The sequence below is a fragment of the Syngnathus typhle genome, linkage group LG6, assembly GCF_033458585.1.
Source record: "Syngnathus typhle isolate RoL2023-S1 ecotype Sweden linkage group LG6, RoL_Styp_1.0, whole genome shotgun sequence".
In the NCBI taxonomy this organism is placed as follows: Eukaryota; Metazoa; Chordata; class Actinopteri; order Syngnathiformes; family Syngnathidae; genus Syngnathus; species Syngnathus typhle.
In genome coordinates, this window is record NC_083743.1 from 9,002,144 (window position 1) to 9,024,012 (window position 21,869).

A 21,869-nucleotide genomic window follows, 5' to 3' on the forward strand; every position below is an offset into this window, starting at 1 on the left:
GATGGACCTAGAGGCAAAATTGATTGTTTCCTCTGAATCTCCCTCGATGGTTTAATTACGCATATCTGTTCCAATAGAAACAATTAAAAGCACACAATGGGGGTAGCAATAGATAAACCACTAACTTGATCAATTTAATTAATTTAATTTCAATTTAATTTGATTACTCTGTAACCTGTTTTCATCTTTATGTATTCTTCAATTGAACTTTTATATTCTACCATTTGGGGTTCTGGTGGATGCTGCTGAGACAAATTCTAAATTTGTGCCTGCAGGTTCAGCACCAATGAGGGCGAGACGTGGACCGAATTTCAATTCTCTGATAGACAAGTGTATGTTTACCAGCTACTAACGGAGCCTGGGGAAAAAAGCACCATCTTCACCATTTTTGGATCCTACGCCCACCAAAGACATAGTTGGCTCATTCTGCAGGTCAACACCTCTGATGTTTTGGGTAGGTTGCACTGCAAAGGGAAAAGTTTCAACATTTGACGTTCTATGCGCTTAGCAGCATCAGCATAAAACACCTATTTCCGTATATATTTCTTTCTCACATTTATTTCTCACTAGGACTACATTTATTGTCAGAATTAAGTTGACTACAAGAATCGTTCCAAATCTTTGCCGGTATTTAAAAGATGATGTGAATCATTAACTGCGATAGTACTGGCGTCATATTTATTCCTTGGGGGAAATAAAAGTTAGTGTTTACGTACTTATCGGGGAAAAGTCGTATCACACTGAGGTTTGTTTGATATTTCCTCCCCCTCCTGTAGCTAAACGACAAAATCAAAATATTAGAATTATAGTGCATGGATACAAAGGATTCACACTGCTTCAGTTTCTAACTTGCGTCTCATCTAATAATGCATATTTGTTTGCCCCCGTCAATATTCTACGCACCATGATAACTTTACAGTTTTTTGTCTTCCGTAGTTTTGCAAATAAATAAATGGACCACCACCATTTTCTTTTGTCCAGGTGTTCCATGTGCTGAGGCTGACTACAAGCATTGGTCCCCTTCAGATGATCACGGCAACGAATGTCTTTTGGGCAGGGAGATAACATTTAAAAGACGAATACCACATGCTACATGTTTCAACGGCGAGGACTTTGACCGCCCGGTCACTATGTCAAACTGCTCCTGCTCCCGTCAGGACTATGAATGGTGAGATCTCATGACTTATGACATTTACACACCAACAGCAAACATGTTTCAGTGTAGGAATGAATTATATTTGAAGAATAAAAAACAAGTCCTCAATTCAGAAGCTTTATAATAACATACTTTGACTAGATGCTGCTTTAATCCTGCAAATACAAATTTGTTTATCTCTATTGCTCAAGTTTGCCACATTTGAATGAGTTTATTTTTTCCCCAAGTACAAAGCTGTTGGGACCAATTTCTTTTATTGTATGGGTATGTGTCTTCATTAGGATCCCAAACATTCTTTATTGCAAGTGAGACCAAGAACAGTGCCCACTCATTTAAATATTTCATTGACTATCAATGTCTGGGAGAATGTTCTTGGTGAGCTGATTCATCACTCCTGGAGCTTCCATCCCGGCTATAATAATGAGTCAGTTTCAAATTGCGTGTTAAAAAGAGGACAGATAATAAGCAAGTCTCGCCTCTTCATCCTCTTGGCAGTGACTACGGCTTCAAGCTGAGTGAAGACTTGGCCCTGCAAGTGTGCATACCTGATCCAGAGTTTTCTGGTAACCTCCATGCTCCTCCTGTTCCATGTCCTGTTGGCACCACCTACCGCCACAGCAAAGGGTGAGGTGGAATAAAGACCTAACCCAATTATCTTTACATTGGGCTTCAGTAAAGATAAAAAACATGAATTGACTGAAAATTCCATTCGCTGTCCTGCCACAGATACAGAAAGGTACCGGGGGACAGTTGCCGTGGTGGCGACGTTGAAGCCAGACTGGATGGAGAGATGCTACCTTGTCCTGTTGGAGGTAATTGCATCTTCAATTTTCCTTTTGAGAATGAATTATATTGCCCTGCAATTGCTTGGTAATCAATCAAGGGGATACACTGATCGCTACATCCCAGTGTTGTCAAGGATAGACTCTAGCTCAGAGGTCCCCAATGGAGTGTGCATGGGCACCAGGTTGCCCCCAAGGACCACATGAGAAGCCTGCTTGTTCTAAAAATACCTCACCAGTGCACAACTCAGAACAAAAACACCTAATAAATCAATTTCCCTCGATTATAGGAATTTTGAGATCGTCTGGAGCCAAAATCGTAATCATGATTACAATTCGATAAATTGAGCAACTAATCGACCCTAATTTCAATTCACTCTATCCAACTCTTATCATTCATCAATGTATTTTATGTTCATACAGAAAGTAACGAGTTCATCCTGTATGCTGTGAGGAACTCTATCCATCGCTTTGACCTGGCCACTGGTACTGACCAGGTCCTCCCTCTGATGGGTCTAAAGGAGGCCGTGGCTCTGGACTTTGACTACGATAAGAACTGCCTCTACTGGGCTGACATCTTCCTGGATACCATACAGGTTTGAGTGCCGTGCCTCGATGACACAGTTAATTAACAGACATACAATTAGGGATTACAGGCGTTGTCAATGTCCCAAATCTCAATCTTTTTTAAACCTTCAGGGACTATACCCACACATCTAAGAAACCTGATATTTTCGAAAGACATCCAAGCTTACCATACTTTTCTTATCTATTCTATGTGATCGAAAATCCCTGATGTAGCTGGTTTCAAAGTGAGGACTATTTTAGGATGATCAAATTCACTGTGTTTAAAACACATGTGAAAGGTTTGCTGTCATCAAATCACAGTTTTGTTATGTTTTCTCATGTTGTTTTATTGTAAGGTATCTTGGAATAATTCTTCGGAAGTTCATGGTTAACTTGTATCTTCTATTGCAGCGTCTCTGTCTGAATGGAAGCACAGGTCAGGAGATTATAGTAAGGAAAGACCTGCAAAATGTGGAGGCCTTGGCTTTTGACCCCATCAGCAGATTGCTCTATTGGGTTGATGCCGGTGCACAGAGAATTGAGGTACACAATATGTATAGAAATTTCTACATTATAAGGTTGTATAATGTCTATTTGAAAATGGGAAACGGTTATGGTAAAGAAAAAAAAAGTGCACAAAATCAAAAAATACGAATACTGACTGCATGTAAACGTAGTCACTCACTCAGCCTTATAAAAAAAAAAAATTAAATGCTGTTTAAGGTTTCCAATCCTGATGGGGATTTCCGGACCACCCTCCTTAACTCCTCCGTCCTGGAACATCCACGAGCTCTTATTCTCCTGCCTGAAGCGGGGTAAACATCTTACGCCACACACACAAGCGAGGCGCCTCTTTATTTCTAAGGCCAAAATCAGTACAGTATCTGAAACAACACCAAAATGGAAAACAGCTTTTGTTTGTGTTAGGCTCCGTTTATTATAATTCATTGAATTCTTCAGCAATTTTGACGCCAAATTTTGGGTTGTTACTAACATAAAACATTCAGCCATGATGCAAGCCACATGCCAATATATAATCGGGGCTTCAATAAGTTTGTAACAACGGGGGCCTGCTTGCTATATGCTATCATTGCCTAGCCTCGGTTTAAAATAAGTTTGAAAGGTGGCTGTATATATACACAAAGAACTTATATGTGATTGTAGATAAATGATATTTAATTCATTTTGTATCATCTCACAGTTTGATGTTCTGGACTGACTGGGGAGACACAGCAGCAGGGATTTACCGTGGTGCAATGGATGGAACCAATGTGTCCTCAATTGCATCAGAGGGCGTCCGCTGGCCCAACGGAATTACCGCTGATGATCACTGGCTGTACTGGACTGAGGCCTTCAGTGACCGCATCGAGAGGGCTGACTTCAATGGAGGCCAACGACACATTCTCTTTGAGGAGTTGCCCCACCCATATGCCATCGCTGTCTTCAAGGTGAGTACTTTTCCATTTTAGCTTCACTGTTTTTAAATGAGTATGCCAATGCTTTGAGAATATTTTCACAAACTTGCTTGCAGAATGACTTGTATTGGGACGACTGGTCCAGAATGGGCATCTTCAAAGCTCCGAAAAGTGGTGGCCAGAGTAATGAGCTAATTGTTGGCCGACTGACTGGTGTCATGGACCTCAAGATTTTTTATAAAGGCAAGAACAGAGGTGAGATACATGTCTGTCTAACACACGTATGCAAAAAATTGCCATACTGCCCTTATTCTACTGTTTCCAGATCAATTAGCAGATCATTACGTTCATCAATAATTAAATAATAGCTAATAAGTAGATCTCGTAGTACGAGGTCTCGCCCCATCCTTGATAGTAGTATGTCCTGTAGAATCTCCTGAATGTCATCACCACCAAAAATATCTCTTGAAATATTATGTACCAGGTCACAATGCCTGTGCAGACCAGCCATGCACACTATTGTGTCTGCCTCAGCCTGGCTCTAGACACACCTGCATTTGCCCAGAAGACACACCAACTACCACCTTGCCTGATGGACAGCTGCAATGCCAATGCCCCACAGGATACCAGCTTCAAAACAAAACTTGCGTTAAAACTGGTGAGACTGTGCTATATGAAAAACACCGTGTGCTGCAATTGGTCAGATTATGTCTCCATTAGAAATGATTGACCTATTGCATGTGGATATGCCTGTCATTGTCAGAGCTAAGCTGTTCCGCCAATCAGTATCGCTGCTCGAATGGCCGTTGTATTAGTAATATCTGGAAGTGTGACAGTGACGACGACTGTGGGGACATGAGTGATGAACAGGAGTGTCGTAAGTACACACTTTAAATTATGATGAAGATGTTTGCTGCTGTCTAGCATCGTTTGCCTTTGACGGGATTTTTATGAAAGTGCTGCTCTAGTTACTTCTGTCCTTGCATGGCCTGTTGGACATTCGATGTAATTGGCTGTAAAAATGACATGGAGCCCACTCATCCATAAAAAGGGTTTGATGGAATGGCGGTAATGTGTGCTCGTATTTACTACCTTCTAGAAGTCTACTGTAAAAATCTGTGGAGTGCTTTTTGTTTGCGTTTTACTCAACCCAGGGGAGTGGTTATGCGTTTCCTGTTTATGGACTGAAGCTGCGAGCTGTTGGCTTTGACCTTGTTTTGAATTTAGAAACCTACCAAATTAGTAATTGTTACAATAACGGGAGTCCCCTAGGTACAAAAGCAATCTATAATTGCCATTTTATGTCATTTGAGTAAAAGCCGTCGCTTTTGTACTTGAGCGTCATTTGTTTGAGTCTTGCTTTGGAACAAAATCCATTTGTCAGTGGGCCTTTGACCAAGGCAGTCACGCATTTATTATTGTCACATCTGTCATTTCTCTTTTCCTCTCCATTGAGAGTGTTATCTTCTAATAAAAAGTGAGCATCCCTCAAACTGCCCGTATGTTGTTGGTGTCTTCAGCAACTACAACCTGTGACCCAATCAACCAATTCCGCTGCGTCCTCTCCGGTTCATGCATTCCCTTGGCTTTCCAATGTGACCACGAAGATGACTGTGGAGACAACAGTGATGAAGAAAATTGTGGTAAGTCTTAATGTTTATATCCAGGTACTGTAGATTTTAATGCAATGTTTCCAAGCTGGGGTAATTGTTTTTAGCAATAAAAAAAAATCGAGGTTTGCTTGGTGTCACTCTAAAAATAAATTCCAAATGACAAAATCTTGTTCTGGTGTATTCAAATTTGACACTGAAGTAAATTAGTAGAGCATAATGTTCAAAGCAAAAATGGTGAAGCAGCATTTAGCTGTTATGCTGCACACAGAAGGAATATGCTGTCAACAGTAGTGACGTTATCCCTAAGTGTGAATATCTTTAAGTCCATGATGATTGTTCTGACTCATAGATTCTCACGTGTGTGGTACTGGGGAGTTTACATGTGCACGGGGTGTTTGCATCCGTGACGCCTGGCGTTGTGATGGAGACAACGACTGCAGAGACTGGTCAGATGAGGCTAACTGCACAGGTAATGTTTTTTTTTTAAAGAATTCAGTGATAAGATTCCACTGATTGAAACACTTTTAATAATTATATTGCATTAGCTTAGTCATAATATTTACCAGCTTGTTTTTTATACTAGTAGAAATCATACAAAGCTTTCCTTACCATTTTCTCAAATTGTTGTTTCTTTCTAGCTGCCCAACATACATGTGAATCCAGTAGTTTCCAGTGTCATACGGGCCACTGCATACCACAGCGCTGGACGTGCGACGGTGACAATGACTGCCAGGACAGCTCAGATGAAGACCCTCATTACTGTGGTAACATGAAACATTTACTAACACTAACGTACATAACACAACACTATTATCTGTTGCATCACTTAAGCTAGGCCACACTTGTTGAATTGCTACCATCAGCATTTTGGTTTCTATATACAAGGTAATGTGATGTTCTTCAAGAAATAGTTGACTTCAGAAAACAATTCTACCAGTTGCTGAACCTTACCATTCATTCATAAACATGACTAAATATGTTATTATATTGCTATTATTTTGTTACAAAAGCTCTGATGGTTTTCACCATGGAAAATTTCAGATACTCTCTGGACAAGTTGCAGGACAGGAGTTATATATTTGAGCGTCATTGTCATAATCATGAAGAAGCTTTTTTTTTTTCCCCAGTAATATTTACCGTTTCATTTTCCAGAGGGAAACAAATGCAAAGGCTTCCTCTGCGCCAATGACACTTGCTTGCCAATCACTTCCCACTGTAATGGCGTGAAGGAGTGTCCAGATGGTGCTGATGAGGAATTCTGTGGTGAGCATGCTTAACTTAAATGATTGCAAATTGTGTCAGTTCCACGCATCCACGTTTGTTAAGCACATTGCACATTTTTTGTTTGTTCACCCACAGACCCCTTGTGTACTCGCTACATGGAGTTTGTATGCAAGAACCGAGCCCAGTGTCTCTTTCAGTCCATGGTATGTGATGGTGTCAAACACTGTGAAGATGGGTCTGATGAGGATCCAGATTATGCCAAATGTGGTAAGCCTGTTTACCAATTTCTTTGTCTTTGTTTTACCTTGGAAAGAGGTATGAATAAGAATAGATAAATATCTTTGTGTTGAAATGAGTGCACAATTCTGACATACTAACGTCTCCATCAAATGTGGATTTGTGAATGGTCGATATAAATGAATAAACAGTATGTTGTGCTTACCTGTAACTATTCAACCTACTGACACACATTTTGCTTGTTTTGTCAGCCACTCCAACAGAGTTCGGAAAAGTATGTGATGCATACACCTTCCAGTGTGCCAACGGAGTGTGTGTGAGCCTGGAGTGGAAATGTGATGGCATGGACGACTGTGGTGACTACTCTGATGAAGCCAACTGTGGTGAGAAGGATTATTCTGGTGTACTCCTCAGAAAGTAATCTAGAACACAGTATGCAGATATGTTTGTGCAGAAGTAGTTTGTTTTCAGTAGCACAAAACTGTTTCCTTATATGTTGCAGCTGCTCCCACTGAGGTACCTGGTTGCTCGAGGTACTTCCAGTTTGAATGTAAAAGTGGACGCTGCATCCCAACATGGTGGAAGTGTGATGATGAAAACGATTGTGGGGACTGGTCGGATGAATCGGAGTGCACAGGTACATGCGTCACCATTTATATTCCACAATATTCCAAAATCCCCAAGGACATAGGTGAAATGGCCCTAAAATAAGTATTTGGTCTTTTTTTAAAATTTGACTATTTTTACTGATTTTTACTTTTTTTTTGTACTGTAAATAGTTTATTTAAACTAAATATAAGTCATTGCGACTGGAAACATTTTGTTGCTGACATTCTTAAAATGGAATAAAATATCAACATCCACTCAGCATAATTGAACAAACTTCCACCCCCACCAGGTGGAGCAGTTCCTCACACCGTGTCCCCTGGTCCATTGACCTGCGCCCCCAACCGCTTCCACTGTGGCACCGGAGCTTGTATCATCAACAGTTGGGTTTGTGACGGCTATGCAGACTGTCAAGATGGCAGTGATGAGCTGGGATGTCCCTCAGGTACTTGGTTCCATAACGTGTTTGCATATCACGTGTATTTATTCTTTGTAAATCATTGAGAATAACATGCAACAATCTTTTTTTTCTCTATTCTTCTATGTGCAGTTAATGACACTGTGACACAGATGCCAATTTCCACCCAGGCGCCCTCCTCCCATGGGGGATGTAATAAGGATCAGTTTCGTTGTCGCCATCCACATCTCTGCATCCCCGACTGGCAGCGTTGCGACGGCAAGATTCACTGTCGGGATGCCTCCGACGAAGCCAACTGTCGTGAGTCTCTTCGTACCCCATAAAGTGGTGCTACCATTATACACATAGTAAAGGAAACAGTCAAGGCCTTCTTCAAGACAAACCTCAGCTAGTCAATAACAAAATGATACTATAGTCACTGAGGAGACTTGGGGACGGCCTGAAATATTTTATTGTCCCTCGGGTGCCATAAGAGAAAATAATTGCTCTGCAGTCAGGGGTGGCTTTATTACGATGACACACTCGGGGCTCTGCAATATGGACAAAATTTCATATTTTAATATTCTTGACAGCTATCTCAATAACAATGCAATATTACTATGGGTTCTAAGGTGCTATTGCAAATTCTGCATAACTTTGCAGAAATTCGTTACAGTGCATTATACCATTTATGTTTCTCCAAAAAGCCTGTAAATAAACTGTATAGGCCTGGAAAATGCTTTTGTTTCAAAATCTTGGCAATCAGAAGGATGAGGAACGCTATTACTCTTTTCACAGCCACCCGCGGGCCATTGCTCTGTGTAAACGCGACCCGCTGCGCTGATGGGGAAGCCTGTGTGCTGGACGAAGAGCGGTGTGACGGCTTTTTAGACTGTTCTGACCACAGCGATGAGGACAACTGCACTTGTAAGTTCATGCTGTACTTGGTCAGTCTGTATTGCATGTGTGAAAGGATTACGATAGAGTTTTTGATATTTGTATCACTGTCTTATGTGGACTCTATTTTCTTCTAGCTGATACTCTGGCCTTTAAAGTCCAGAATCTTCAGTGGAATCCAGACTTCTCGGGGGCCATCACTCTCACATGGTCTCATCCTAAAAAGCTTCCTCTGGACTCCTGCTACTACCTCATCTACTACAGGTGGGTACCCCTGTATTTAGCATTTACCCACACCCAGCCTTAATATTTTTATTTTAATGCAAGTGTAAATGTGTCTGTGTATACATATTTGAGATGTTTTCTCTTTTATTTTTATTATTATTATTATTTATTATTGAGTATTTGTATATGACCAACAGATATGGTAGGTACTTGTATTTTAGTTTGTCTTTGCAGCAGCATGAATATCATCAGTAGGAAGTCGTGACTATCGCTAACATGCTTATATGTGTGTTAGGCTTATAGGGACCCAACAGTGGACCATCATGGACACTCACAGTAACAAGATGAGCTACAAACTTACTGTTCTGAGACCAGACACCACCTATCAAGTCAAGGTTCTCACACAGTGTCTCAGCAAGCTTCACAAGACCAATGAGATGATTACCATCAGAACGCCAGAAGGATGTGAGTCTTAGTGATTCTTTTATGATCTGACCTACTTTATGCTGAGGCTCAATGTAGTGTAGAAAGCAGAATGTGTCATTTTAAAGTGTTGCTCTTGCTTAATTTTTAAGTCATGATACTTTATTTTCTCCACCTGCCTGTATACTCTGGTAATTAAAAAAAACATTAACATTCTATTTCCTATTTTTGTTCATTGAAATCTAAAACAATAAGAAGATTGCTGATATATATATATATAAATGTGTGTTCTCTGCAGTGCCTGAGGCTCCCAGGAACCTGCAGCTGTCTTGTGATAATAGTAAGGATGGTACAGTTGATGTTTCCTGGAGTGCCCCTGACAAAGGAAACGGCCTCGTTCGAGAGTATATCGTACGTTTTTCACGCTCTTCTCACAGCCTGCATCTCTCTCTTTATTCTTCAGTTTGCATTTTAAAAATGAAATGTATTAAGTTGTAAAAGTATTTGGTAACCATTTGGGCTTGAGACATGAATGTAGTTATTAGCCAATTGTGCTTGCTATTCTTCATTTCACATTTTCAAAATCTGATTTATTAAGTGTGACAATGCCCCCTCAGGTTGAGTACAGTGAACAAACAGCGATGGACTGGACATCGCAGAGAAGTGCCACGACGAGCGCCGAGGTGAAGGAGCTGCAGCCAGACATGCAGTACAAGTTCAGAGTAAGCCAGACACACACTCCCATATCCATCCATCCATTTTCAACACCGTTTAATGAAATTAGAACAAAACAAAATATGGAAAAAGTGAAGTGCTGATAAATACTGTCCAGTTTCACTGTACACAATGTCATTGTTTTTTTTCAGGTGGCAGCTGTGACCAGCCGAGGTTTAGGAAGCTGGACTGAAATCAAATCGATTACTCCCTTGAAAGGTGAGATTGTTTGTATACGCTCCATTTATAAATATTGCTCCATACTGCCACCTTCTGTTGATGTGGACACATTGATAGTTGGGTTATCCTGAGTTTTGCATTTGCTCTGGTGCAGCTCTACCTCCTCCTTCTGTGATTGTCGACAGCATCACTGCGGAGTCCATGAGCCTCTCATTCAGCCTGAATTCCCAGTATGAAGTAGGTGCAGCATGTGCTGTGAAAAACAAAAAAAATTATACCTACCAACAAACTAATTTGTACGTGTGTTTAAGGTGGAACAGTACATCGTGATTCTGTCCTGGCAGTTTGACTCGCACATGAAGGAGAGCAAGAACTATACTGTCAAGCAGAAAATCCTCAGAGGTACACTATGGCGGTATTTCCAACCCTTTATTGAGTGAAGGCTTATTATTTATAATATTAAATCTCAAGGCACACAATGCTCGCTAAGAAAATGCATCTTGAACAACAAAGAAAAACAGATCACAATTTTGACAAAACGTATTTTATAGATACCAAGAACAGTCGAGGTCTTTTTTTCTAATCATTGAAATCCTGCACTTTTTCTGGGCATGTTATTTCTGAAACTCGGATGAGACACTGCTTAAATAATTACAATTCGAAATGTTTCCTCTGTCCTTCAGCGATGAACCTGACAGCAGGGACAGTGTATGAGGTGGCTGTGTGGGCTCAGACCAGAATAGGAGACAGTGCAACAGCCTTGTCTCATCATCAGACTCCTGGCATCCAGCCAGATCAGCCCCTCCTCAAAGCCCGAGCCCTCAACCAAACTTCTGTGGACTGCAGCTGGACCATCACCAATGCTGCACAGGTGCACAACATGTCTACCAGTACTGTCTCGATAATAGGGCGACGCTCATCTGAACCACCTTGAAAGGAACAAAAATTAAATGATGACAATGACAGATTATAATGAAATGTGAAGTCTGAGCTGCTTTTCACTGTTAAATGTGTCATTGTCAAATTACCAACTTTTTCATTCAAAATTTAATAACGGTGTTTATTTGTAGGTGTACGGTGTGTTTTATGCTACATCCTTCCTGGAGTTGTACCATAGTCCTTATCAAATCCGCACCACTCTTACCAATCTGACGTTGACTGTGAACAGTGGCGAACAGTATCTTTTTCTGGTGAGTCTTTTACAGACACGCTTCCTTTCGCCATTATCAGTTGCATTGTTTGTTAAGCTGAGAAAGGCCGAGTCATCTAATCTTTGCTTTGTTTGGGCTTTAGGTACGGGCTGTCTCTCCCTACTTGGGTCCTCCATCGGAGCATGTTGTGGTCAAAATGATTCCCAATGAACGGCTACCACCCAGGAATCTCCATTGTGTGAATATAGACAAGACAGAGGTCACACTTAAGTGGCAGCCACCATATGATACACCAAATACTTCTCTGGTACAACTCTCGTCTCTTTATGTCATCATGATTATGATGAGTGCAAATGCCTCACCATCGCACTGCTTTTCATTAGATTGTTTTATATTAATGCCCAACTAATATTTTCTGTAATTATGAATGAACTATTGCGTCAATGGAGGCGACTTGCGTACCAAGTCATCGCTGCCCAATGCGTGGAACTCTTTCATATGTACGTAAACCTCCTGTATAGGTTGAAATAAGAACACAGTGGACAAACTCTGAAAAAGAAATCAATCCTATTTGTTCCTTAATATAGGTCCATCCATTTCTCATTTTTTTAATTTTTTCTTTTTCCAATTGTTCGATTTTTCACAAATTTGTCTGGCAAGAAAGAAAACCTAAGAAGCATTACGTACTAATTATAAAATTGTTGTAGAATGAAATAATAGAAACATATGTACTGGATTTTCAAATATTATGGTTTTCTTTATGTATTTCTATTGCCATTATATTTTTACATGCGCTTTTGTTATTATGAAGACAACCTCCTTGGCAAATGTACTAAATTTTGAACGTCAGACATGCCAGTAGTATTAACCGTTGTGAAGTTCTAGGTAAGTAGACCATTTAACTGACATGAGATATGATCGCACACACCTGAAACCTAAGAGAAATATTATTTCATCTCATGTTTCTGGTGTTTCTGTTTAGACATATGCAGTCCATGTATGGGATGCCATCCGCAAGGTGGAGCGGGACTACAAAGTAGCTTCCCAGAACAACACAGCGGAGTACCAGTTGAAAGGCCTGGAGCCCGGAGGACGTTACAGCATCTCAGTCCGTCTCCGCAACATGAGCAAGGAAGCCAGCTTCACTCTCAGCACAGGTATGAAGCAACCTCATGTTGATTTGTTGGAACATCTAATACATGAATACTTACGGTCTGATCTGTGCATGGACAATTAGCATCTCTTCGCCCATGAGTAGTTGGATACCATGTAATGATTTAATCATAAACTGTTGGAGATACATACAAATAAACTGTAGTTCAGCAGCCATCACTCATACAGTATGCCAATGTTATTTTTAATTCTAAAAATATAGTTTTGTTTTGTCTACTGTATTTGTGTTTGTTTTGGTTTATTCTTAGAAATTGACTTTCTTTCTGCTGCAGTTCCACTTCCAGCTCCTGAGGCCTTGAAGATACTGACTGAGAATGACCACGTATTCTTGCTCTGGAAGAGCCTAGCAGTCAAAGAGAAGAATTTCAATGAGAGCAGGGTGAGAGACTCATCATTGCTATGAAAGTAGTTGCAGTAGTCTCGGCTCTTATTCGCGAGAGCTTTATTTTTAACGCTAATTGTTTACAGGGTTATGAGGTGCACGTGTACGACAGTTTGACCAACAAGACGACTTTCCTGGGAAATACTCTCGAGACCTACTTCCGCATCAGCAGCCTGCAGATTGGACACAACTACACGTTCTATGTCCAAGCGCGCTGCTTGCTCAACAGCCAACTGTGTGGCGAGCCCGCAGTGCTGCTGTATAATCAACTTAGAGCAGGTATTGAATCAATCTATTTTTTTCCATCTTCTATTTTTTTAATGCATATAATGGATGACTCTACCTTTCATTACAATCCTTTGGAAACTGTTGAGAGCAAGTCCCATACATGTGTTTGCAAACCTCAGAAGAGGTACCAAGTGTGCTTGTTTTGTCTTTCTAGGAGCAAGTGAGGCCTCGGCAAGTGAAGGCCACTCTGAGGACATGGCGGCAGTCGTGGTTCCAGTCCTCTTCTTGCTGCTGCTGGGAGTATGTGGCGGTTTGGTGATACTCTACCTCAGACACCGTCGACTACAAAACAATTTTACCGCCTTCGCCAACTCCCACTATAACTCACGCCTAGGCTCTGCCATCTTCTCCTCTGGGGATGAATTAGGTGAGTAAAATGTCTTGATATTGTCATATCTTGCAGGATACATTTTATGCCCACCATTAGGAACTTGTTGCATGTTTTAGTGACATTTCAGACGTTATCTGAAGTATCGAGTTATCTGTGACATTGTCCTTAAAGTCATGTTACATCACTAAGGATAATTCAAAAAGAAATATTTATCCCGGTTTGAACTTTATCCCTCTTTCTGCTCCCCAGTGGATGATGACGAAGATGCGCCCATGATTAGCGGCTTCTCAGACGACGTTCCCATGGTCATTGCGTAGCGCAGCTTCTCTCCTTTTACGTACTTCTCTTCTCCCCTCCTTGACAGGAAGCCACCTAATTCGAAAGAAACATGAAGAAATGAGAGATAGAGATATTTTTCAAATCTACAATGCACTTTTTTGGATGCGCAATAACTTATTTTTTATAAGAAAAGAATATATGGAGGTTGTGTTGGACACTGAGGCATACTGTGAAGAATTTAGCGTTTGTTGAGTACGACGTGAAACGACAAACCCGTTTTGAGTGGTCCATTGCTTAAAGCCAAAATAAGCATCCAGAGACTTAAATATAGAATGCAAAAAAACAACAACATACAAATGCACATATAAAACAAAAACACGAGTCGCATAAAAAAATAGAAGAATACAAAAAAGGCAAATGTATGTTTAGACATCAACATATCGCAGCAAACACATCCCGTATGAGCGAATCAGAATAGTCAGCTGTCAATCAAGTATCATCTGTAGATTTTGAATTGTCTTTGATTTGGGAACGAGCTGAATGTTAAACATTATAAAACAACATTCTAGAGACTGCTTTGTTACATCGATAAACTGGTTTTGTTTCGATTTTCCACCACCAGCACACTGTTGTATGTTTATATGTTGACACGTGCCAAAATGATTGGATAATTCCAAGCTTTGGGAGGTTGAATTTCCCTTTTAAGCATCACCTGAATTCATTAGAGCTATCTGTAAATATTGGCTTTTAATACATCCTATCTTTGTAATGCTGCACCATATTATTTTGTAAAATATACTGTATATTTTGATTTTTCTAAAACTAGTCAAAGTGATCATCCCCAGCCTTTTTGCCATAAATGTAGTCGCCGCGTTTGGAGTTCTCAGGGAATTGTTTTGGGTACCAGCGAAGCACCACCGTCATCATCTTCACGGGTTAGGTCCACCCTGCTCTTTAAATGGTAATGGATCACTTGGCGGGTTATAATGCAGATAGTAGCCGAGGAATAGATAAGTAGCTGCTGTTAGGATTCACATTCAGAGTTTGAATGAAGATTTTACTGAGCAACCACACTCCCCAGATCAGATAGTCCGCATGGCTTAATACTAACATTGTTTGTTTTTTTTAAACATTTTTAAAGACCATGTGTATACAAGCTCTTTGTCGCACATCCCTAAACGTGTCCGCATTGAAAATGAAGTCACTCATGTCACCTACCTCCCACTTACCCGTCCCCCGATTGTATGTATGGTAGTCTTTTAACTGAAAAGTTGTGTGTAGCCTCTGAGTTTGAGCCGTTGGGTCCTCTGCTTGATTTTGACTTGTTGTTCTTTTTAAGAAGTCTTCATGAATGTATTTCGTAATCATCTCATTCTTCCCTCACTATCTGTGACTTTTATGTGATTGATTCTTCATTCTTATTACAGTGGGTCTGTAAGAAACCATTCCACAGTGGTCAGCACATGCTCTTTATTTGTTTGTGTCTTTTTGTGCAGAAATGCTTCGAGGTACTGCTTCCTCTTTTTTTTTTTTGGGCTTTTTGGATTGCGTTCCACGGCTTTTTGTGTAGTCTTGGCCTTAACTTTATTTTTTGTTTTTTTCTGGCAATGGTTGTTTGCTCTCTACAATTTTTTCTTTTTTCAATTTAATGTAATTTTTGTTTGCGTTTGACCACATAATGCCTTATAAGACTCATCAGGTGTCTGTATAATGAATGATAGAAAACAATGTTGCACCTATATACATACACTGTCACATTAGGATGATGCTATTTCTTGGGCATTTGTTCAGTTTTGTCAAATCACTGCTTTTTTCCAATTTACTTTTGGGGGTACTTTTAAGCAACTTTTAAAACTCATGTACAAAGTGTAATTATTGTTTTTGGCCATTTGCGCCCCACTTGTCTTTGTCAACGTTTGCTTCAAAATGTTGTTTGGCATGGAAATCTGGCCTTGGCCATTTTTGATGATATTGATGTCTTGTTTGCTTACTCAGAGGTTGCAAAAAAAAAAAAAAAAGGTTAAGAAACAGTGTGAGGTGTTTTCAAAAACCACTTATGCTGAAATAAAGGTGATTAAAATTCCATTTTATTGTCACTTTTACTCTGAATATTTGCTGGGTACAGTGTGCCGTATCTGATAAGCCAATCGATAAGAGGGCATCTTCAACATACCCTAACCTTGACAAGCAAAATGTATAGCATAAAAAATTGAAGTTTGAAAATTGTTAGATATTTATTTTACTATTTTTGATATTTTCTTCTGTGCACTTGGAACATCAGATGGCACATTCTAATCTTAATAGACTCAGAAACATGATTCAACATTTGATCAAAGAAACGTTTAAGCATCTTCACGGTAAAGCATAAAAATATATTTTTTCAAGTGTGTATATAAGAATATGCTGTACAGTATTAAATGACACAAATAGAATATAAATTATAATTCCATGTACAGTTGCTCCAGTTCCTTATTTTAGTTGCATAATATATTATAGAATTGAGTTGCAAAGATTCAATTTTAACTCATCCAAGCCATCATCAAAAAGTGTGTTGGTGGAGGCTGTTTTCATATGGTCCACGAGAGGGCAGTAGATCCCTTGGTGCGCTTTGAAACCAAGGTGATTTCAGCATTTCAACAATATGGCAGGAATATACAATATTTTAAAGCACTTATAGACAAACAACCATTCATCTTCACATTGACAGCAATTTATCAGTGATTAACCATCAGGGGCTTCTCTGCTGGCCTAAACTATCAGAAGCACTGACTAACATGTGTTCTATGTAGTTATAATTCTTAATTCCTGGCAGTCTGTTCTCTTGATTTTCTTGTGTTTCTCTTGGCTGCATTACTTTCAGTATGCGCTACCATGCTGTGATCTTCCCACGGCCTTCAAAATCAGTACTTTAGTGCTGGCAGATGCAAATTCAACTCACGGGTCCAGCAAGCTGGCCAGCAATCAGTAGAAACATTTTGGTACTTTGCTAGTGCATTATTTTCACATTTGTGCACATTACTTCATTATTCTTATTTCTGGCAACACCCAGTTTTCCACCACTGCAATTTTTTAAATAAGAATCTGTCGGAATTTTACCCTCATAAATTTCCACTAATTGTTTTACTTACACATTATGCAAAAATAAAAGCAAACAAAACTGTTCCCAAGTGCTACTTTGGGGTACTTTATAGCCTAGAAGTTTCCCACAATTATGTGAGCATTTTTCTGTCCTCTTATTGATTTGTTAAAGCACATCCAATTCAACAGAAAGTGTAACACCTCCTGTTTTTTTTTTTGTATTAAGAAGTAGTATTTTTTCTGTAACTCAGGCCAATTGAAGACAAGTCTACAACAACAAACCACTTGTCTCACTCTCCAAGGGTTAAGATGTGGGTCAAGAGGCTTTTGCGACTTGCTGGTGTCGAAGGTCAACACAGTGGAGTTAAGGTGAAAGCCAGCGTTTTAGAAACTCTCTCATCAGAGGGAAGTTAAAGCGGCAAACAACAAAGCGGAGTGTGCTCATCCGGACAAAGCCTGCCAGATGACCGCTTTGCCATCAGACTGCATTGTTGACGTAGTGGATAATCATGGCCGCCGTCTCAAAGGTGCATGGCTGTCCGTATGATATTGACATTTTGACAACATAGTGCAGCATTGTGGTATACAGTATATCCACTTTCCAGTCAAAACTATTTTGCATGCAGAGAAGTTTCTTTTATTACCCAAAATGTGTTTTGCCTATAATTGGATGGATGGATGGATGGATGGATGACTGTCAAAAAAAATCATTTAGATTTTTGCTCTCAAGTACATTTCAGAGTCTGCACTATTTTCTAAGAGTTAGTTAGTTGGCATATCTACCAATACCATCCTAACCCATATCAATGGTTGTTATACTGTTAAATCACACCTCAGGGGGATCCCAGAATTCTTTTACATTTACCCTACTTGCTTAAATCACACTTCAGATTTTGTATGATTATGGCACTATTGCCCCCAGCTGATCATGCCACATCACTTGGCCATCATTTGTCATCACAATGTAGCATCATCACCCTCTTGCTGTTAAGAAAGCCCTTGAGATACTTCTACGGTTTGTCACAACCAATGCTGCTCATTCAAGGCTGACAAGGTATTCATCAACACTCATTTATATTTACAAAGTAAATTAAACTCCAACAGTCTATGAGTATTATATTCATTCATAATGTCAAATGTTTCTTGGCTGGCCAACTTACTGTTGTACAGTATGTTGGAGTTTTTTTTGTGTGCCGTCAGATATCAGGATCTGCCATGTCAATGTAATCTACCCAGGACCTTCAATGCCAAAAGTGGTGGCCATGACACATACATACGATTTACTTTTTTATTAAAACCAATCATCAGATTCATCATTCTCAGCCTCAAGGCGAACTCTGTATTTTTCCATTCTCTGATTAGTTGATCAGCGCTAACTTTTCAGCCAACCATTGCTCCTGTCCTTAGATTCATAAACCTAAACCCCACTGAGGGGAGAATGTTTGTAAATACTTGCAAAGGTGATGAATGTTGAGTTCGTTCAAGGTTCAATTTTCTTCTCAGAAACGGTTTTTGGACATGTTGAAACTTTTCTTGTGAAAAAAATATGGATGTCCTAATGTACCGCATTACATATCTGAAAGTAATATGTTTCTTTCGAATATTACTGACGGTGTAGAGTAATACATTACTTCCATTTGTTACTTTTAAGTTTGTTTTTAAATCAGAGATTATTTCAATTAATGATGATTTCGACACTAAAAGGAAAAGCAACAACCATACTGTAGCTGGTAAAAATAACTTGTAAGAGGCTCTTAACATATTTAATGTGAAACTACAATCCTAAATGTTTTGACTCTCTGGTGGGAAATCACTACCTTTGATTAATATTTGTAATGATACAAATAATAATAAGATTATTTTTTTTAGTATAATTATTCGAACTGATGTTTGTTCAAGTAATTAAACAATCCCACACTGCCCATCATAAATAAAATGATCAGTATGCTCAAATTAATTTACACACAAACACTTGTGATAAAAGAAGTAAATTGATAATTGGGTGAACAAAATCGATAGATTGATAGATTACATTTAGGTTTAATTTACTACACGAAGCATAAGGTGCAAGTTCAATTGAACAAAAGTAAACGATATATATAGAGTACAAAATATTTTTATCTAATGTAGTTTGTCTAATTTGATTTGCTGTATGACGTCCGCGCACGTCAATGAAGATAGCAACACTGCCTCCCCGCGGAAGGAAAAGCAATTGCCTTTCAACACGTCAATGGATTTCTTGAAACGGTGTGACGTTTCTGTCAAAAATAAATGGGCATGTCCTCTGAGCCGTCAACGTAGATTCTACAATTCACGCGCGGACTTGAATATTTACAAATAATAAATGCACAAATCACGCATATATTTGTAATCTGCAAAAACATTTGTGAAAATCACAAATACAGTTGCAAAACACGGGAAAAGTGCGGATGTATTTGACACAAATCTCTCCCCATATGAAGATGTGTCAACCAACACCTGGCTGGCTGGCTTGTTTAAACGTGGAAAATGATTTATTCGCTCCTTCCAGACCAAACTACTTCCTTACATGCAGGTGCAAAGAAAGGAGGGGCCTGTCATCTAACAGTAAAAATAATCATCTCTGGTGAGTACAAAACAGTTTAATTGTTTGTTTCCAATGTTCTTTGCAAGCATTGTTCTTTGTGGCAGTTGAAATCTCTTCCCTACTAGAAGTTTTTGCTTATGGGAGTTAATTGCTTTTCTTGTGTAAAGTGCCTTGAAACAACTTTTGTGGGGAATTATTGACGCTATAAAAATAAAATTCACTTGACTTGACCTAATGCAACAGCAACAGTCACATTTATTTGCAGTAAATATTCATTGAGTTAGATGGAGTTTTTGTTTTAAATTCATGCTTCATTGGTTTTGTTCTTTGAATATTTTGAATTTAAAAAATAACATTTTTTTTTCACTTAGAAAGAGTTTAGTGAATGCATGTCTTAAACCGAGTTCAGTAACTTCAACAAGGTTAAGTACCAGTGATCTATATTGGTGATCGAAATACAAAATCTCCTATTTGAGAAATATATTTTTAAGAGAACTAATTAAAAAAAAAACCATTTGTGTTCTTCCAGATTGCTATTCATCAGGGTGAGATCCACCAATCAGGAGGTTTTGTGTTTGGCCTGTCAATATATTTACACATTTACAAAAAGATTCTGCAACATTTGCTTCATTTATGGCACGAGAAGAGGCAGGACAACTTGTTCTGGGTTCTGTGGGGCTCGGCTTTGACCTTGGGGCAGGTTTAGTAGTCATTCACTTGCATTAGACAGGGCCTGTAAAAAGCTAATTTGAGCAAGTCAAATAATTTGGTGCATAAAGTTTGCTGAAATTCTAATTCTTGGGGCATTTTGACAAAACACACACGTGAAACTGTTTGAAATTGTGAAAACAATGCTTAATATGTCCCCTGTAATACTTTTATTTTGGTAAACAAAGGTTTTTATTGTTAAATGTAATTTTGCAGTGTTGCATAGCTACTCAATATTTTCATGGTGCTTCTCTCAAACGAATAATACTCTTTTTTTAAAAGTGGAACTGGTTTTGATAAGTGAGCCCACCATTCACTGAGTGTATACAGAGCATGATCAGAATCAGCTTTATTGACCAAGATTGTGCATGCCAAACAGGGAATGATGGTGTTACGCCGTTCCTGCTGTTTAAAAGCATCAACAGAAAAGGCTATAATGTCAAGACCGCTTTTTTGACCCCACAGAGGTGTTGCATTTCCTCAGGCAAAAGCAGGAGTTGTGTGTCTGATGCGACCCCCCCCATTGCTTCAACTAATAGCACCCTCCCCCATTGATGCTGTCAAAGGGTCAGACGAATAGAGCCATCAAGGGAAAATGGCAGAAAAGATGCGAGGATAGTCTGGGCCATAGATGTGCAATGGTGGCTCCCCGTACTTGTTTATAGATGCGCATGTTTGCACGATTATAAATGTGGCAGTGCAAGGAGTGAATTCTCATTTCCATCTATAGTATAAGAATATACACAGCCCATTTCCACAGCCCCCCCACTAGACATAAAGGGTGCATTTGTTCTCAAACTTGTGCCATTGTTCTGCAGTACTGCTGTTGATATCCATAGAGATTCTGCTTACTTTCAGATTCCATCAATATGGGCGGGTTGGACAAAGGCTGGACTATTAGACCCGTCCGAGAAAGGATGCAAACAGAGGTTCCTTGACTCTGGTATGGTGTTGACAATGGCAGCAGTGTGAGGCTGCCGGGTGATTGATCATTCTGCTGTGTGGGATAGATGTCGAGGATGAGATAAAATAAACAATAGGGTGCGAGGAAGTGGCATAATTTTTAGATGATGGGATTTGGATGGACTGAATGTGAGATGGGAGATCTTTTGATAAATACTTGTACGTATCGTTGAGGTTTTAAAATTATTGTACATCAGTATTGAAGAAGCCTCACTTAATTGAATTAAATGTATTACTTGATTTGTGTTACATGTAGGTGAGTTGGATGGAAGATTTCTTCTATTTATACTTCTCATCCAGTGACATTCCATAATTTATCATCCTATTTGTTTTAATGAAGTAGAACCTTTTTAGGATTAAAAAGTAAAGATGTTTTCATGTAAGAAAAAAATTGTGGATTTTGTTCAAGTATGTTAACGGTCAGGGGGAATCTGAAAGTGAGGAATAGAGGAGAAGATTTGCCTCGTATTACGGGGGGGATCCTGCCTGGAACAAACAGTCTTTTTGTGTTTTC

The 21,869-nt window shown here is 39.4% G+C and overlaps 1 protein-coding gene across 1 annotated transcript in view; it reads left to right on the plus strand.

Annotated features, from left to right (window-relative positions):
* Positions 1-16,125, plus strand: part of sorl1 (sortilin-related receptor, L(DLR class) A repeats containing) — a 30,804-nt gene extending 14,679 nt beyond the window's left edge. The window contains exons 13-48 of the mRNA XM_061280475.1: positions 276-454; positions 982-1,168; positions 1,652-1,780; positions 1,883-1,968; positions 2,362-2,534; positions 2,917-3,048; positions 3,229-3,320; positions 3,707-3,953; positions 4,037-4,175; positions 4,405-4,578; positions 4,684-4,797; positions 5,441-5,563; positions 5,883-6,002; positions 6,172-6,297; positions 6,686-6,796; positions 6,893-7,024; positions 7,246-7,377; positions 7,497-7,631; positions 7,893-8,045; positions 8,151-8,318; positions 8,796-8,924; positions 9,032-9,158; positions 9,415-9,584; positions 9,841-9,953; positions 10,160-10,264; positions 10,409-10,475; positions 10,591-10,673; positions 10,748-10,838; positions 11,120-11,307; positions 11,507-11,626; positions 11,730-11,894; positions 12,570-12,744; positions 13,033-13,139; positions 13,229-13,421; positions 13,585-13,797; positions 14,011-16,125. Coding sequence (XP_061136459.1) covers positions 276-454; positions 982-1,168; positions 1,652-1,780; positions 1,883-1,968; positions 2,362-2,534; positions 2,917-3,048; positions 3,229-3,320; positions 3,707-3,953; positions 4,037-4,175; positions 4,405-4,578; positions 4,684-4,797; positions 5,441-5,563; positions 5,883-6,002; positions 6,172-6,297; positions 6,686-6,796; positions 6,893-7,024; positions 7,246-7,377; positions 7,497-7,631; positions 7,893-8,045; positions 8,151-8,318; positions 8,796-8,924; positions 9,032-9,158; positions 9,415-9,584; positions 9,841-9,953; positions 10,160-10,264; positions 10,409-10,475; positions 10,591-10,673; positions 10,748-10,838; positions 11,120-11,307; positions 11,507-11,626; positions 11,730-11,894; positions 12,570-12,744; positions 13,033-13,139; positions 13,229-13,421; positions 13,585-13,797; positions 14,011-14,078 — 4,966 coding nt within the window. The 3' untranslated portion in view covers positions 14,079-16,125. The remainder of the gene's footprint in view (positions 1-275; positions 455-981; positions 1,169-1,651; positions 1,781-1,882; positions 1,969-2,361; positions 2,535-2,916; positions 3,049-3,228; positions 3,321-3,706; positions 3,954-4,036; positions 4,176-4,404; positions 4,579-4,683; positions 4,798-5,440; positions 5,564-5,882; positions 6,003-6,171; positions 6,298-6,685; positions 6,797-6,892; positions 7,025-7,245; positions 7,378-7,496; positions 7,632-7,892; positions 8,046-8,150; positions 8,319-8,795; positions 8,925-9,031; positions 9,159-9,414; positions 9,585-9,840; positions 9,954-10,159; positions 10,265-10,408; positions 10,476-10,590; positions 10,674-10,747; positions 10,839-11,119; positions 11,308-11,506; positions 11,627-11,729; positions 11,895-12,569; positions 12,745-13,032; positions 13,140-13,228; positions 13,422-13,584; positions 13,798-14,010) is intronic.
* The last annotated feature ends 5,744 nt before the right edge of the window (positions 16,126-21,869 follow it).